At 35.2% G+C, this 18,676-nt stretch overlaps 1 protein-coding gene across 3 annotated transcripts in view; it reads left to right on the plus strand.

The window, feature by feature from the left end:
• The window catches only part of LOC128865090 (mitogen-activated protein kinase-binding protein 1), a 63,737-nt gene that overhangs the window by 22,681 nt on the left and 22,380 nt on the right, over window positions 1-18,676 (plus strand). For all 3 annotated transcript variants that reach the window (XM_054105046.1, XM_054105045.1, XM_054105044.1), the window contains exons 2-5: window positions 10,448-10,539; window positions 16,886-17,129; window positions 17,213-17,422; window positions 17,491-17,910. In XM_054105046.1, coding sequence (XP_053961021.1) covers window positions 10,448-10,539; window positions 16,886-17,129; window positions 17,213-17,422; window positions 17,491-17,910 — 966 coding nt within the window. The remainder of the gene's footprint in view (window positions 1-10,447; window positions 10,540-16,885; window positions 17,130-17,212; window positions 17,423-17,490; window positions 17,911-18,676) is intronic.

Consider the following 18,676-nt stretch of genomic DNA (forward strand, 5'->3'; position numbering starts at 1 on the left):
CAACAGTTCCATTGTTACAGAAGTGGCACCGTCTTGCTGAAACCACATGGCATGCAAGTCTAGCTCTTGCATTTTGGGCAAAAACAAGTTGTATATCATTTCACGGTAGCGCTCACCATTCACAGTTACATTACGATTCGCAGCATCTTTGAAGAAGTACGGTCCAATGATACCTCCAGCCCATACTGTGACCGCCCCTCGGCAATCTCCCTCCTCAATAAAAATCATCGTTCGGAATCGGTTTAAAACTGTAGGTCCCTCCATTTGTGGAGCAACATCAAGACGCACGTCACAAATAGGAAGATGAGCTCGGCCAAACACCTGAAGCGTACGCGCCAATTATTATTTTTAAATTTTTTAAATTTTTTTTTTAAAATATTTCTGTCGCTGGTAGAATTTGAATTTTTTCCACAATAAAATCTTTGGCTTATTTACGTTTTTGTAAGTATATTCCGATTTCTGAGAAATTAATAAATACATATCCGATTCCATTTCAAAAAACGAGTGACAAATTTAGACTACAAAAATATATCTGTAGGAGTAAAGTAAGCAATAAATTTTACGAAATGTGAATTTAATATGCAGTTGATGAATAAATTAAGTCTTAAGTGATGTGAAAAATTAAATTAAATAAACAGAACGATAACAAAGTAAATAAGCAATAAAAACAAAAATACAAAGTATGCACATGAAGCTATAAACAGATGTTGAAATTCAAATATGAACATCTCTAAGTACTGCCCAGTAGGGAAAACAACTAGCATTGGACTTTTCAACTTTTAGTAAATTTAAAAACTTAATTAGTTCGAATCCCCTGGCTTTTCCTCACAATTAACTAGTGAATTTGCGCAGCGGAAGTATCAATTAGCCTACCATGAATGGAGTAGCGGAAGCAGGAGGAGTGTTCATTTATTTGAGCTTGAGAGCTCCGGAGCAATGTGGATAAAAGCACCAAAACGTGGAAAAAAGCGTTTTATGACACTTAGAGCACTAAATTGTTTTAAATCAAAGAATATTTTTTCTTAACAGTTAGAATTTAGTAAAAGGACAAAATAAGCATAAAATTTGTCATACAATTCAATAACGAGAAAATTTTTATATATGTACATGTTATAATTATTATGCAAATTAATTAGTCTATTTCCTCATAATTTGTAACGTGTGGCCATAGAATGGATCCAGTCTCAATCATTTCTTATTTTGAATTTTGATAAATGTGTTATTATAGATGTGACAATTTACATCATCTGGTATTTGATCTGTTTTTTATGAGGAGCAACGCATCTACTGAAAAAAGGGACATGCAGTTTCGAATTTTGCTTTTAAAGGTATTCATTGCGCTGAAAATGCTCCCAACTTTTTCAAGGGCCAATCGTCAAATTTGCCACATTTTCAAGTGGATTCAGTCTAGCTGAGGCTTTATATGTATCTACATCTGGACTTGAACCTAAAATCCTGAAACAGGCACAAATATTTCAAATTATTTCGTGTTTTAAGTATCTATGAGAAATCAATGTAAATTGAATATGAGTTGAGAAAAAAGGGGTAGATACTAAATACTGAAACCTTTTTTCCGTATTCTAGTTTTCAAAAAGCACTTAATCTAGTGCTTAAAGCACCAAGTTTGTAGGGATCCTGTTAATAGTCCATCTAACTACCATTTCTCAAATATATTGAGCCACGCAGCTCTGGGAAATTTCGAAAAGCTTCTTACTCTAATACAGAATCATAGTTGTGCTTCCTATTTTTCATTCCATGAGCCAGTTGAGAGGTGTGGTGTTAGGCATAGGCTAGGGAAATGAAAAATAAAAAGAAAATGAAGAAACTCTCAACTTGCTGGATTCTTACTTACAATCAAAGTCTGACTCGCTTAAATACAACAGGTTGCACATTGGTGTATCATTCAGTACGTCTTTAGTTCGATTCTTAGTTATTAATTAAATTTTTTACTGCATCAGAAGTTGTAGTCGTTTTAAAATACAGCTTTTTCTCTTTCGGTACCTATCACACTCGGGTGACAGATGTCGCTATTGGACATATGAGCCAGAAATTTTTTCACTTATTCAAGTTTTTCCTACAGCGTAAGAGTTGGTTCACATAACTGACGCCGCTGCTTCAATACAACCACACAAGTAGTGATATTTACTCTATAGAAATGCTATTGCCAATGGGTGCAGCAGAGATGCGTCAAAAGTAGAGAAGTCAGCAAAGTTAAGGGGTAAGGTTATGCGCAGGCGTGAATTCGCACATATAACATTTCATTTAACTCAAATATCTCATAAATTGGACATTTTTAAAATATGTTAAATATTTTGTGCTTTTTCTCAGTTCTCTATAGTCATAAGATGATCTCATTACTTGAAGCATGAAGCACATTAATATATGCATTCTTACAAATATTATGGCGCTTCAAGTGTTGAGTGCTGTGTTCTGAGTGACACTTGAAATAAATGAAATAAATTTTAATTACATTTCCCATTTGCTTAGAATGATTTCAGAATTGTACTTTTCAGGTTCAAATGAAAGAGGGAGTCGAGATTCATGTGCATTTTCAGTTTTTTTTAGTTTTGAATACATATACACGTACAAGACATACTGGTATAAATTGTTTTTTATCTACCTAGCATTTATAAATGAATTTATTGTTCGAGCGGAGTTGAGCTCTTTCGACAAAAAGTAGTTTAAAATATATATTAATATTTGTAAAGTGATTTACGGGATTGCATCATGGAAATAAATTTGGCAAATCCATCTGTCAGTCAGTTCATCCATCAAATACACGACACATCCGTGTAGCCGCATAGAAATAGTCTAAAGTAGCTGCTACCTGTGGCTACCTAAAAAATTCTATAAAGCAAACTGGCACCATTATTTTGTGAAGTTTTTGCCTGGCTTTGTATTCTTGTGATGTTTTTGTTTGGGTGTTTGTACAGTGCCGTTCATACAAATGCGCACACTAAAAAAGTGCAGTTTTTGCTGCACTACCTTTTAAGATTTAAATATTTTGATAATTTTTTTATTAATATAAATAATTTATTAAAAATACGGTATAAATGTTCTCTATACTTTTAGTAACATTTTTACACTGTTACATTTCTTCCGGCAAACCTACACGTGGGGTGCAGTAAGCTTGAATGTTTAAATAGTACTTTAATTCCTAGCATATCCTTATATTATCAGGTGTACTAAAATTTATGAGTTTTAAACGTCCATTGTAGGAGAAAAAGTTATGTAGAGAACTTCTTCGAAAATCGTATAAGGCAAAACGTAAAAACTGGTTTAGAACAGCTTCCAGTTTATCTGCGAAAACTTGATATGGCGATAGACGTTTGTTCTCTGTACACTTTCGTTATACCAAACTAATTTAAAGATCTTACCTGATCCAGGTAAAGGTTTGTGCCTCCTCCTTTTTAACTGGGTCTTTAAAGTATGTCAAAACTTTTTATTTTCTTTTATTTCCTGTTTTAGATATACAAGTAATTTTTTACTAGGAAAAGAAATTTTTATGTTTAAAACATTTTACCTTTATAATTTTCACGAAAGTATTATATACGTCTATGTATATATGTATAATTTACGTTTAGGATTTTAACAAATTGACGGTGTGCCAAGCTCTTATTGGGGATGGGAATAAGTTTCCGCCCTTTCTTAGCCAAAGTTACGAATTATTTAAACAATTAAATATAACATGATATTAATGAAGTATATGCCATTGGAAGCACAACTTTATTTCATCTTTCAGGCAGCATACAGATACCTCTGACAAAAAATTCGAGTTCTTTTGACTTGATCCATTCATTGAGGGGCAAGACTTTCCAATTCAGTCTATCTAAATAATTCAGGACCGATTTAGCAACGTGTGTCCTGGCCTTGTCATGCAGCAAAACCAGTAGTCTACTGTCCCATTCCGGCCGCTTTTCTTGGAGTCATAATAGATGACACCCTTCTGATCCGACCACATGCACAACATAACCTTTGAAGCATGAATATTTATTTTCGCTGTCGATGGACCTGGTTGAACTGGCATGCTTCCAACATTTTATGGTTGTCATAATAGATCAATTGTTCATCGCCAGTGACGAATCGATGCAGAAAACCTTTTCTTTTCTCCCGTTCATGAAACATCTCACACGTCACCAGACATCTCCCGATATCCCTCTCCTTCAATTGATATGGCACCCAGTTACCTGCTTTCGGGACCATTCCCATCGCGTGCAAACGTTTACCGACGGTTGATCTATCAACATCCAACTCTTTAGACATGTCATCAAGGACTCGGCATGCGGTTTGATCCAATAATTGTTGCAGTTGAGTATCTTCGAATTTTTTCGATGCCCCTTGGTGATCTTTATCACTCACATCGAAATCCCCTCTTTGGAAGCGTCAAAACCACTCTTTACAAGTTGTATTTGATACGCTCCATTAATTTACCGTAATATTTGATCACTATACGACACGTTTCAGCTGCACTTTTCCTTAAAAAGGTAATAATGAAACATGACTTCCTGCAAATGCTGTTTTTTCGTGACGAACGTAGACTTTTTTGACGTCAGACAAACGCTTCAAACAAATGTCAACTATTGAGATTGAGGCATTCCATATACACCTTCAAATCACCAGTATATTACTAAAGCGAACACAAAAATAGTATCAGGAGTGACACTTCTTTTACGAGGGCGGAAACGTATTCCCATACCCAATAAATTATCCAGTAATTTATTTCTGAATATTGCGCTTCAATCGACAAATCTAGACTTTGCTCAGCAGTAGGTGCAAAATGTAATTTGATGTTTCACCTACAAAAACCACTCCAGACACTCGCGTTCACTCACCTGCTACGTTTCTCTGCAGCTGTCTGTTCAAAGAATACTATTATTGATTTAAATGTTAATAGACTTAGACGAATTTACGACCTACTGTCACACTAAAATATACTCAGTTGAATACACTTTCGGTTACTTTTCCATAAAGGAAAGTTATTTATACATAGCGCATTTTCATTAAAGAGTGACAGAGTGGGTCGGATTTTGGAGCTGTGATATCATCCAGCCACTTTTCTTTAAAATCGCTGTTGAAGACACCATTTCCATTACTGGTGATTGCTACAGAAGCATGTTTTGAACACATGGACTTGAACGATCTTCAGTTTCAGCAGAATTCTATAACTTTAGAAAATTAGTTTTCTATTGAAATATTTTCCGAAGAATCTTGAACTTACTGCGTAGTTTTTATTATGAAATATGGTTATTAAATATGTTTTAACCATTTATTTTAGGTAAAATTTACATTACTGATTTATTGCCACATACCTACGATGATGCGATCAACCTAAACCGCTAAAGTTTGTCGTTCTCTAAAATGTTTGTTTATCCCAAATATCACTTAGTGTAGTATGTGAATGTGGCTGTGCACGCAAATGTATTTGAACATAAATGTTGACATGCTGTACATAAATATGCTAATTAGCACTGAGAATGGATTTTCATATCACGATTTATTTCAATTGATGCATATTTACAACCTGAAATGAAAATAAACTAGTTGGTGGGGAACTCTATGTTTTGGTTTAGTAAAAAATTAAAAATTTACAAATACCTTAGCTTTTTGTTTAACTGAGAATTAGCGCATGATATGTTCATACGATTTGGTATTCAGAACAGCCACAGCTATTTTTTATTTTGTTTACTAGCCTATTATCAACAGGCCGCTGCTGATGAAGTTTATCTTTATTTTTGGGTAAGGTCCAGTAGAAATAGACAATAATTAATATTTACACCAGGGAAGTATTACTGACATTACTTTTTCTTCAGGGTAGTTTAATATATATTAGAAATTGTGAAATCTGTGTTTAAAACGTTAATTTTCAAAAAACAAAAAAACAAAAAACGTGATATCTCGGTTATAAATGCTGCAAAATTACTCAAATTAAAAGCCCCAAAAAAAAACTAAGACTCAAAAAAATAAACAAAGTAATTGGTGGTGTCACGCCCACTTAATACAACCCACAAAGACTTATTACAACTCTCCAGACCATTTACACAGTTGCGCTCCACCTAATTTATATCCAACATAATTATTATTGAAATCGCAAAAATCCTACTCTTTATATCTTAAGCCTAAATATCCGTCTGGCCGCCGTAGCCAAATAAATTGGTGTGTGACTACCATTCCACAGTGCGTAGGTTCGAATATCCGTGCAGGAAACACCAAAATGATAGAAGAAGTGTTTTCTAATAGCGGTCGCCCCTCTGCAGATAATGGCAAGCCTCCGAGTGCTTTTCTGCTATGAAAAAGCTCCTCATAGAAATCATTTGCCTTTCGAAGACGGATTAAAGCTGTAGGTCCCTCCATTTGTGGAGCAACTTCAAGACGAACCCCACAAATAAGATGAAGAGCTCGGCCAAATACCTAACAGAAGTGTACGCGCAAATTATTTATATTTGTGTTTTTTTTTTTAGTATTTGTCCGTCCGTCTGATCCTCTAAGCTATACTTCTCATTATCTATGAGTTTATTTGATTAGTTGCTCACCTAATAACTTAGATTAAACTATTGATAGTATAGATAGATAGTATAATATTCAAAAGTTAAAAAAAGTAACTCTTGAAGACGAAGAATCAAGAACAACATCATTACTAATGGAATTTAATTCAGGTATAGCGCGAGTAATGGGAACATCACGGGCATACTTAGTTTTTAAGTTCTCCTCTTAGAAAGGATAGCGGTTCCTAAGAGATCGCTGGAGAACATTTAATCGAATCCTTTCCAGCAAGTGGGACAATCAATGACTCCAGTAATGATATTATGAGTAAAGGACACACACAGCACAGACCTACGAATTTCTAAGAACTTGAGACTTATAACATAAGTAAGAGCCGAGCAGAATATAATGGCATTTTCATGGCAATTTTAAATGAAATAAATTAAATTAATTAATTATACTTTAATTCAAGTAAATTGAATTGCAGAATTTTCGTACACAGTTAAATTTCAATCGAATCATTTTGTCAAAAATCCTGTAAGAACTCAAGTTACTTTTATTTGCTGTTTTGGTTTCAGATAAACTATTTAAAAGCTCGTATTTATGTTCTTATGGTGTACTATAGAATTGTAATGAAACCATATGAGCTAATCAATCGACCTTGATTCCGAAACCGCAGATGAATATTAAATTTTATTAATAAGAATTAACATGAAATTTTAAAATATCTATGTTAGGAGTAAACAAACAAATATGATAATTATACAGCAGTGATAAATACCATTACTAGAAATTCATTAGCGCTCGCCCCCACTAAAAGAGCTAAGATTTCATCTGTTAACTATCGAATCACTTCATCAGTGCATTTTTATACTTTTTTGCTTGTTTGTAGGTTTTTATTACATATTTTTTTACTCTCCAATCCCCACTTTTGCCAGCACTTTCCCGTCTATTGAACTTCGAACGTTCCAACTACCGATTTGCACAATTATAGGTTCACTTAATTTTGGTTTCACCGCCTCTTTTCTCCCCCACGCGCCAGCGGTTCATGTTGTTATTGCGCACTAACAACGCTAACAATAATTGCACTCGGCGGCACTGACCACTCAGCACCTGTGTAGCGCATACAAGACAAGATCAAGGTGAATCTTAATAACAAATTACGTATACGCAACGACGGACAATAACTCAACAATTTGTTAGAAATCATCGAATCGCAACCAAAACCAAACCAGGTATATTGCATTACCTGTTTGCTATTGCATACATGAATGGATGAGCAAATGAATGGCTGGAGGCTTTAAGTACTTATAATATCGTTGTGTTCAAGTATCATGGCACATCGCATATACATTTCCAATTCATTCGCGAATCGCTGTTCGGACTGTAATTGATGCAAATTGTTCGACATGGCTGTTTACTTTTGTAGAATGTAAAATACTGCTAAGTTATTCTTATAAAACAATAAGAATAAGTAACGAAATTGTTAGCGCATGCGGTGATTATCTACATTTGCCTGGAAACTGATGTCAACCGCTGTTGCGCGAGTCAATTCGGCGACTGTTGCTGCTGCGCATGACGTAGTTCGACAAACAGTTGGCGTGCGAGGCAAGCTCGCTATTGTTGTTTGTGTAGTTCGTAGTTAATACCTGTTTATCGTATTTGCATTGAGTTATTTGAGTTTGTATTACCGCATTGTTTACAAAAAATTTAACAATCCATAAATTACGTTGTAGTTTTCGATAATATTTTAATTCTTAATTTATTTATTTTTACTTCGTTACCTAATCTAAGTATACTCTAGATTAATGTAAATGTAAGTAATTTTCAATTAAACCTTATGACGTGAGTTTTTATTTTATCTATAATTAATAGAATATATATTTTAAATGTATGTGTTGTGGGCAACTTTTTGCCGTTTTTATCGATTTTGTTTTATTAAATACAATTTTGGTGTACTAAAACCTCTTGTGCTAAATTATTATATGTTAAATTTTTTACGAAATTGACTTTTTGATGCAGTTTTCCCCGGCATTCCATTACACACTTCGTGGTAAAATATTATAGCTAAAATACTTAATTTAATGCTGATTTGATCATACCTGGCAATGCTTGTTTTCTTGTGGACGAAATTATCGTATTTGCCAACAAATTAGAATGTGAAGCGGTTTGATATTTTTATTTGCTCCTATTACATCATGTCTTTATTCGGTTTACCGTTACTTATATGGTACTTTGCATTTAAGTAGAAGGGAAATATTCATGATAGAACCATACAAGGTGTTGCATTCACGCGGAGTATGCTTTTATTAAGTATGCATTTGGTCTTCATGATCATAATTCTATTAAAATAACTTAAATTTCTCTTATACGGCAGAAAAGATATACCATACGAGTAAATCATTATTCATTTCCTGAAAAAATTATATTGTACGATTTATAAAATCTTTGTTTAAAAAATAATATGTCATCAAAATGTCACAAGGAGTATTTAATGGCAAAATTAAAAAACTTATTAATTGAATCTATGTTGTCCTATAAATGGAAGGACTGACAATGATAATGTGCAGAGCCTCAATGGGGTCGAGACCGGGACTAACTGAATAATGTCACGTATAAACCTGTTCTCTTCTTTAGCGGCAAGCTATCACATTAGTTGATGAAGCTCAAATAATTAACATTTTACGCAGGGCTACAAAAAATACTTTCGAAGTTCAAGGAGAAGAAAGCATATAGAAATCGCTCAGATAATATGAATTATAAGGTATATGTTAGCTACGCTAATAACATTTTTTTCATAGTATAGACATGAAAGCTGCTATATTTGAATTAGGTATATTTATATTTTGTTAGAAACGCGCTAACGCAAAATTTTTAATCTATACCAACAAATTTACCACTTTAATATCGCTCATGATAAGACTTCCTATAGAATGTGTCCAGCTTTTTTTTTTTTTTGTTTCCCACCTGCTCGTGGTTTCACAGGCTATATTGTGTGAGGAACATCTTCGAATTATTTCTGAGGCATCTAACTAAGAAATTGATCTTTACTAACCGAACTCAAAAAAGCCACATAAAATTGGTCTCTTTTATTCTTTTCGTTTATCTTACAAATATAATATCTGTAGCTCCGAATCTATTGTAAGGCTGTAATAAAAATAGGTGAAACATGCAAAACCACCAAATCTTCATGCAAATCGCTTTAAATAATTTCACTTCACTTAATGTTAAGCGTAACTAAAAAATATAAAATAAATGTATATCGACTCCAGAGTTTGACGAGCAAAGTTTTTGTTTTTATTTTTGCTAATTTATTTATTTTTTTCATTATATTTACTTTATGTATAAAATTTAAATTTTAAAATTTCTTTTTTTTTGTATAATTTTTTTCGATTTTTTTTGTATCTATTTATAAATTTTTTTTTTTTTTGGTTACCTTATTTTATATGATTTTATTTAATTTCATTTTATTTTATTTTATTTTACTTTGAATTTCCATTACAATTTTTTTAACAAAACCAAAGTTTGGAGCTACTTGATATATCGTCTGAAATGCTCGCTTCTTTCTAAATTTTTCTCACGAATATTTAATTCCAATCAAAATTAGCAAAAATGTCCAGGTTTATTAGTGCCCAGCTCAAATGAATTTTAAATTCTGATTTTAAATTAATATTTACTCAGACACATACAAATAGATACGACATACACACACATACTCCTACAAATGCATTTGACTTTACTAACCCACACTTTTTGGAACTTTTACACTCAGTGGTTTTTGCAGCAACTTTGTGTTTACCCTAATTCGTGTTTACCAAATAGCAAGGTATCGATTAAAATTTATCCAAAGAAAAAATCGGAAACTGAAATTTTGTCTCTCTTACATTATACTATTTCTGTACTTTCGCTATTCATTTGAACTACAGTTCTGACCGCATCTTGTTCTGTTTTTTCTTCTCATTTGCAGATAAAGCTCAAAAAAGTGCTCGGCCTCACAGTATGCAGCAATGCCGCCTTGGATGTTTCACCCGTTAGCGGTCTATTGGCCTATCCAGCAGGGTAAGTTTAATTTTTCATTTCCATTTGAACCACAAAAGCAGCAAACACAAATATTGCAAAATTTTTCGTATCACTTTAATTTTTCAATACGTATTTGGGTTCCGCGTAACTTTGAGTGTGCTAAAAAATGTATTTCTTATTTTAAAAGTATAAACCAAACCAAAATGAAATGGTTTTGCTCTAAGTGAAAAATAAAATCCAACGAAATGAATGCAACCAAAACTGGGGCAAGCTTATAACTGAACTATGGCTCAGTTACTCTTTCTGAACTGATGTAAATTAGGTGGATTTAGAGTTTAGCTAGCAGTAGTAAATGTCAAAAATGTCTACTTATGCAAGTCGTATTTTTTAAATGACCAGACAGTGGGAATTATAAGAAAGCAAAATTGTTCAAAATTCGTCGAATTCAATGCAAATTTCTGGCATATTAAAAATATCGCCAGATAATGGAGGCATTTTCGATGCTAGATCTATCAAATCTTATATGCAGCTTTTTAAGGGTGTAAAGCTCCGAAGCATCTGAAGTATTGGGACAAACCTAAGCATAAGTATTTGGCTTGATAAACAGGCTTCAATTTAAAACCTGAAACTAGGTTGGTTGTAGTTAGTGTCGCAGCTGCAGGAACGAGTAGGAAGTAAAGAATTCTCCGCCAGTTTCCCGCGTTTGCCAGATTGTGCTTTTGCTTTCTAAACTCTCACTGCTTTGGATGTATGGCAGATTTGGAATACGAAGCTATTTCATTGTTCATTAGAGAGGCGAAGTGGTTTCACCGCATTGGAAATTGCAGGGAAAACTTGCATACAAACACGTGGTATTGCACAGTCATGGAGGCTGGCAACCATCGAAATTTAACCTATAATTGAATATACCTCCCTTGAAAATTTAAGTAAGAATTGTTAAGGATTAAAATTTTATAAAAGCACTACTTTAACATTAAATCAAAATAATACCAACTTTTTGGTTTTTTATTAGTGAAATTCACCCTGACCTCTTACACTATCCTTGCTCTTGTACTTTTGTATGTAGACATATTATCAAGCAAAGTACGTGGAAGAGATCCATATGCATAAACATCTATGTTAAGTTTACTTGTATGTGTTCTCGTGCATGTAATCTAATTCTCTTGAAATGTATTCCTTCAGCGCAAAAAAAGTTTTCTCCAAATCGAATTTGGCAGCCTGATATTGAATGCATCACACTGATTGCATTTCACAATCTCCAGGAATCGATTACGATAACAAGCTAATGCTAAAAAAAATGAAAACTGGAATTTAATAGCTTTTGCGAAATGCAGATTCAAATAAAACTAGGGCAGAGAACTTTTAAGGAAATATGAAACAGTTGTTGTTTGCAGGGCGTATGAGTAACTTTTTTATAGTCAGCGGAACAATTTGCAGATGTGTATATGCCAAGTAGAGATTTCTATTCCTAAATCCACAAATTTTCAGCTTTAATGCAAGGCTGCTATGTTAACCAATACAAATGCATAAATTTCTAGTTCAACGCGTTTTTGGCCTTGTTTGTTTGAGTGTGCCGTTCAACTGTCAACGTCAAATGTCAAATATGGCTTTAAATGCGGGCAACAGCTGCATTGATCATAAATAAAAGATGAATTCCGAGCACTGCCAGGCCGATAACAGCAGTGACATCAGTGGCGGCGGCCGCGCAACACGAAACATCACACAAAGCCTCAGGATGCACACAAGCTCCCACACAAACAGACGTACTTATGTAGCTGTCGCGGAACTTGCGCGCAAAGTAGCTTTGTTAGGCAACGCCAATCTGTGCGCGTATGGGTGCGACAAAATGGCCAAAACGGAAGCTGACAATCTCAGAATTGCCCGCAGCGGTGTTGACAACGAGCAAACACTTTTGAATGGCTGCACATGTGAGGGGTGTCTGAATTCCGTTCATGTAGGGTTTGGCTGGGCAACTGGGAAGAATAACTGCTAAAACGGGTGGTGTTAAATGAGCGGCTTGACGGCTGATAGACTCTTCGACTGGCCGGTTAGCTGGCAGTCAGGCGGGCAGGCAGGCTGAATATCTCTTCTGAAGGCTGCTACATTCATTGAAGGCTCTCGTATGCAAACACTTGCTTCATGTTTTGAAAGCGGCCACCAATTGCTCATGTTTATGCAGCTCTTTCGTATGTTCCAGCTAAAATACAAAAATGAAGCTAAAAAGCTAAAAAGGCAAAAATATGAGCAAACTAAATATGAACTTATACCGTTAAGCAAACAAAACAGCAGCAGTGCCTGAACTCATGGAATGCACTCGCGTTGATAACCCAGTAAACTGGGTCAGTTGGAGTTTTTAATTTCGTTTAAGGGAAAGTTTATTTTCTTCCTTTGGCTGAGATTGGACTTTTGAGAGCAATATGCAATTGCCATAGTGGAACCTTTTTTTCCAGTTTTGTCGCATTGCTTCAAAGTTGCTCATAAGACTTTAAAAACGTTTTACTCAAAAACACATTTTTCAATCTGAGCGAATATATTACTCGAACACGTTTTTTTAAGTAAATAGCCGTTTTATTTTGTCATGTAAAATTTCGTTTCGTAAACATTTTACCAATTATTTTTTGACTAAGAATCGATATCAGCTTTTTTTACAATATTTTTTTATAAAAAACCTTTATATATATACATTAGGGCGGGTCGATTTAAAAATCGCTCATTTCTCTGTGAAAATCGTATTCTAGGGATCAAAATAAGAAACTTTGCCGAAGGAACCATACCTCTAAAACGAATTCTGATGTCCCCCAATTTGGGTCGGACGAAAAATCCCACTTTGACCCATTTAGAGTGCTCCAATCGAGTCCAATTGTATGACCGACCCCAACTAACTTTGGACGGCCGATCCACCCATGTGGCACACCTCCTGGAACTCCCCTGGGGGGTTCCCCATACAATCATTTCAAAATATCACCATTTTTGGCCTTTACATGAGAAAAGAAACTAAAAAGTTCGAACCAAATTGGGAGACATCAGAATTCGTTTTAGAGGTATGGTTCCTTCGGCAAAGTTTCTTATTTTGATCCCTAAAATATGATTTTCACAGAGCAATGGGCGATTTTTTTGCCTCCCCACAAATCCAATCCATTCTGGATTCTATATCCTTGAAATTGTTTCTTTATACTTCGTATACACCAGTGAATATCATTTGTGACTAGTTAATCAATAAACAGATTTGTTAGTAATGACGTAAAGATTGGTTATAAAATGGCATAGAAACTTCCTAGGATTGCTATTGACCATCACTAATTACGCTTTTGCCATTGTAGAACGACCTTATTTGCTGTCAAATGAAAGCACCCACCTTGCGGAGAGTTTTCTCATATTCAAATATTTCTGAAAAACTGAAATCATTAATACATGAACCTTCAGTTTCTTGGTCATCGCCCAGTATCACATCCTAGATTTTATCGACCATTTGTGGAGTGGTGAACTCTCGCACAAGAATTATATTAGGCGTCTGCTTCAAACAGATCTCATTACTAAACTATTTGTCAAATTAAACGCTAAACTGGACCGTATCCTTTTGAAGAACACTATTTAATAACCAAAATATTGGATTTGAGATGGAAATGCCATCTCTTCTAATTTTTGAGGCAGCCTACTAAGTGGTCTTTCAAAAGACGCACAAAGATGTTGTTTTAAAATAAAATATTTAAAAACTTAGATTCTTTAAGTTTTCAATATTTTTTTCAAAATACGGGTCTTAACAATTATATATGAAAAATTACATCGTTTAAATGTCCACCGTCCATGTCTACACGTAAAACCCGCCAAATAGTCGATTCATGAATGCGGGTCAGGTCGGTCCATAAGTTCGTGCGTATTTTACCCATAATTTCACTTTTTTACGATTTTTGCATACAAAAAATTATTTGCGGAATATAACGGAACTATTTATATTTTCTTTGATATATTGTGCATTCAACAAGTGATTTTAATCGCGGATAGAAGCACGTGTTGTTAAAAAAGAAAATGGAATCTTCGAACTTGTATAAGAGGCATATTTTGTATGTTTTTATAAAAGTGGTAAAAATGCAAAAACAACTGCTGCTGCAGAAATAAACACTGTTCTCGTGAGTGTTAGGACTGCGTGAAAGTGGTTTTCAAAATTCCGAAGTGGTAACTGCGACGTGGAAGATGCCCCGCGCGCTGGTCGTCCTGAATGTGTGTTCTCAGCTGCTGCAACGGTTTGAAAATGAAAGTTTTTTGAACCGTATCGTTACTGGTGATGAAAAATGGGTCCTTTACAATAATCCTGTTCGCAAACGCCAATGGTTAGATAAAGAGGAAACACCAGAACCGACCCCTAGAGATGGACTTCACCCCAAGAAGATTCTCCTGTCTATTTGGTGGGATATGACCGGTTTTGTTGATTATGAACTTCTGGAAACAAACCAGACGATAACTGCTGATTATTATTCCCATCAGCTATCAAACCTGAATGAGGCACATAACAAAAATCGACCGTCTTTAGTGAATAGACGTTTCACCGCGACAACGCAAGACCTCATACCGCAAGGCAAACATTAGGCAAGCTGAACGAGGTCAGATGGGAGCTAATGCCGCATCCACCATACTCTCCGGATATTGCACCTTGTGATTCTCACCTTTTCCGTGGACTTCAATCCTATATGAGTAACAAGAACTACTCCTCAAAAGAAGCTATAAAAAGGGATATCGAAACGTATTTTGGCTCCAAGGACTAATAATTTTTTGAGCAGGGAATTAAAAATTTGCCTAAACGTTGGGAAGACATTGTAAATAATGAAGGAAAATATATTATTGATTAATAAATAATTTAAACATATTTTTTATTCATTTTAAAACCACCTTTAAAAAACGCACGAACTTCTGGACTGACCTGATAATTTCAATAATTTTAGCGAGTTCTGTCGAGTAAAATTGTACATCTGTCTACCTGAAAATTTTCAAAGACGACATAAAAAGATAGCGCTTAGGAATTATTGACTATTTATATCTAGGCGTCACTTTTTTGAAAGACCCTTTATAACCGTTTTTATCGTGAAGGTCTTTTTTTTTTTGTTGTAGCAGCATAATATAGTCCCATACATTTTGGAAAAATGGTACTGAAGAGACAGTTCTTCGCGGTATATATTGAGTAATCAGGGTAGTTCCGTTAACGTAGACTTACACTGTGGAACAATTTCAGGTTAGCAAAAATTAGGTCCATTCTGAGAGTGGCGGGTGAAAATAGAGGCGAAATTGAAGACCCGTATCGCGCCGTTTTTTTATGTTAGTTCGAATTTTTTTTTAATCGGCCTTCGAAGTTCGAAATCGGAGCAAAATTGTTTATATGGTTTTTTGGCTATAACTCGTCGACTAATTGATATTTTTTCAATCTGTAAAAGCCAAATTATTGCTAGAGACCTGTGCAACAATTAAAATTTTTGAAAAAATTTATTTCGAAAATTTTTGTGGTACTTATGAAACAATATACTGCATTTGACTGCAAGCTTCGAAGGCCGATTAAAAAAAAATTCGAACTAACATAAAAAAACGGCGCGATACGGGTCTTCTAATTTCGCCTCTATTTTCACCCGCCACTCTCAGAATGGACCTAATTTTTGCTAACCTGAATTTGTTCCACAGTGTTATCTGAGATGGGTTGCAGAGGCTGTGTTTTATAATTTTTGGAAGAATGTTATTTTGTACTCAAATGCACGTTTTTTACCTTAAACTTCATTATTAAAGAGACTCAACTTTTTTCTACCGAATCAGCGAAGTACAAATCATAAAGCTCGTTGGTATTTCGATATGATATGATTTCCATTTAAAAGTAGTACAAAGCAAAAGCAGCTTACTACAGATAAAAAGGGCATGAGAGTGTGTGGAAGTCAAGGCAACGGCCTGCAAGCTGTGCGACTTTCAAGTGCTGTTTTTTTTTCACTATCTTGCTTTTTTAAGCATTCCAGCTTTCCATTTCCTTGTCACTTTTTATATCGCACAAAATATGAATTTACGGCTGCGCCACTTGGCATTGTAAAAAATTGTTAAAATGAACTTCCTTCCCGACAGTCTTAACAAAGGATTTAACCTTTTGCGCATTTTTCTTTCCACTTGCAAGTACAGCATTTAATATGCACAAAAAGTGAATAAAAGTAAAACATTGCTAATTAAGTAAGCCAGCAGGTGACTTTTTAATGAAAGACGGCCACCATGCTTGCGACTATAAATAATTAAATTTGGAATTACTTATATTTTATATATTAAAATCTTTGTTTGCAGTTTGCATTTTCCATTTAAATATTCTTTTATTGCTTTTTTACTTCATCTACTAGTTTTTCACCTTTCGCGTTATTCTTTCTTTCAGCTGCACCGTGGTTCTGTTCAATGCGAAACGTCAAACACAGGCCTACCTGGTCAACACCTCCCGCAAAGCTTTCACATCGGTCGCATTTTCGCGTTGCGGCCGTTATGTGGCCACCGGCGAGTGTGGCATCAATCCCGCTATCAAAGTATGGGAGCTAGACTCGCCGAATGGCAACCTGGAGCACACTACCGGCGGCAATGTGGTGGCGGAATTTTTCGATCACAAATACGCCGTCACATGTGTGGTACGTTAATCTGTCATATATAAAACGTTTTCCATATAAAATATTTTATTTCAATCTGAATGCAAACTAATGCTCTCTTACAGGCCTTCTCGCCCACCGGCAAGTACCTGGTATCCATTGGTTCACAACACGATATGATTGTGAATGTCTTCGATTGGAAGTCGAATCAAAAAATGGCCTCGAATAAAATCAGCTCTAAAGTGTCGGCACTGAGTTTCGCCGAGGATGGCAGTTACTTTGTTACAGTGGGCAATCGTCATGTCAAATACTGGTACATGGAGGGCGGCCGCAGGGTATGTTCACATCACCAATCGCTCACCAACTCACTCATTCTTACTAATTAATTTTATTTTCGTTACAGTACAAGGATCCCATACCGCTTATGGGACGTAGTGCCATATTGGGTGATTTGCGCGACAACGACTTTTGTGCGGTCGCCTGCGGCAAGGATGAGACGAAGGACCGCACATATGCCATCACCCGGCAGGGTCATTTGGTTGAGTTCAGCTCACGCCGTTTGTTAGACAAGTGGGTGCAATGTCGCACAACGAGTGCAAATTGCTTAACGGTGAATGCGCGTTTCATACTCGTCGGTTGTGCCGAAGCCATTATACGCATTTTTAATGCTACTACACTGGAATATGTGACGACATTGCCACGCACACATTATCTGGGTGTCGATGTGGCGCAGGGAATACATATCAATCACATAATGACTGTGCCACCGCATGCCAAATATCCGGACTGTGTAGCGATGGTGTACGATGAACAGAGATCGAAGGTTAGTTTTGGGCAAGGGAGAACATAATAAAAGAATAGAGATTTTTTTTTTTTTTTTTTTATTCGCTGGAAGTTTTTTATGGTTTAATCAAGTTTAAAATTTTCTAGCTGCATGTTTTTCGAAGACGTAAACAAACAAATGTTAAATCTATAGAAATACTAGCTTTAACCCGCGGCCCCGCTCGCGTAGGAGTAGTTTTGAGGGATTTAGGATATGTATATAAAAGAATTACAAACAATAATTTCATAGAAAATATTTTTTTATTAATAACCATAATATTACAATACCCGGCATCCGTTGCTATGCCTCGTTGAATAAAATCAAAACAACCAATCAGAAAAATATCAAGCAAAATTATTTTTATTAATTTTCTATCTCAAACTTTGCATTTGGGTCATAGTTGAACAGCTTATGCGGATTATGAAGTCTAGAGTGTGCTATAAATAGTGGGGAATAGGAAAAACTAAGATTTTTTAGATTAAATTTAAGCAAATATTCGATTATTAGTGACGAATGAGAGTAGTGGCGCGGCCTGGGGGCTGTGGGGAGGAAGTTCCATAATAAAAACATGCCTATAACCTTCATTGGGTGAAAATATGAATGTATAAAAAATGTTTCGTCATTTGGTGTTGTCGTTTCGTAGTGATGCGCGGACAACATACAGACATTCACCTTTATAGTATAGCAGATGTTTGAAGCGCTAAAGTGCTCCCTAATCGTCGGCCGTTACGAATCTGTCTTGGAAACACTGTAGTGATCCGACTTT

The sequence above is a fragment of the Anastrepha ludens genome, chromosome 5 (assembly GCF_028408465.1).
Source record: "Anastrepha ludens isolate Willacy chromosome 5, idAnaLude1.1, whole genome shotgun sequence".
Taxonomy (NCBI): Eukaryota; Metazoa; Arthropoda; class Insecta; order Diptera; family Tephritidae; genus Anastrepha; species Anastrepha ludens.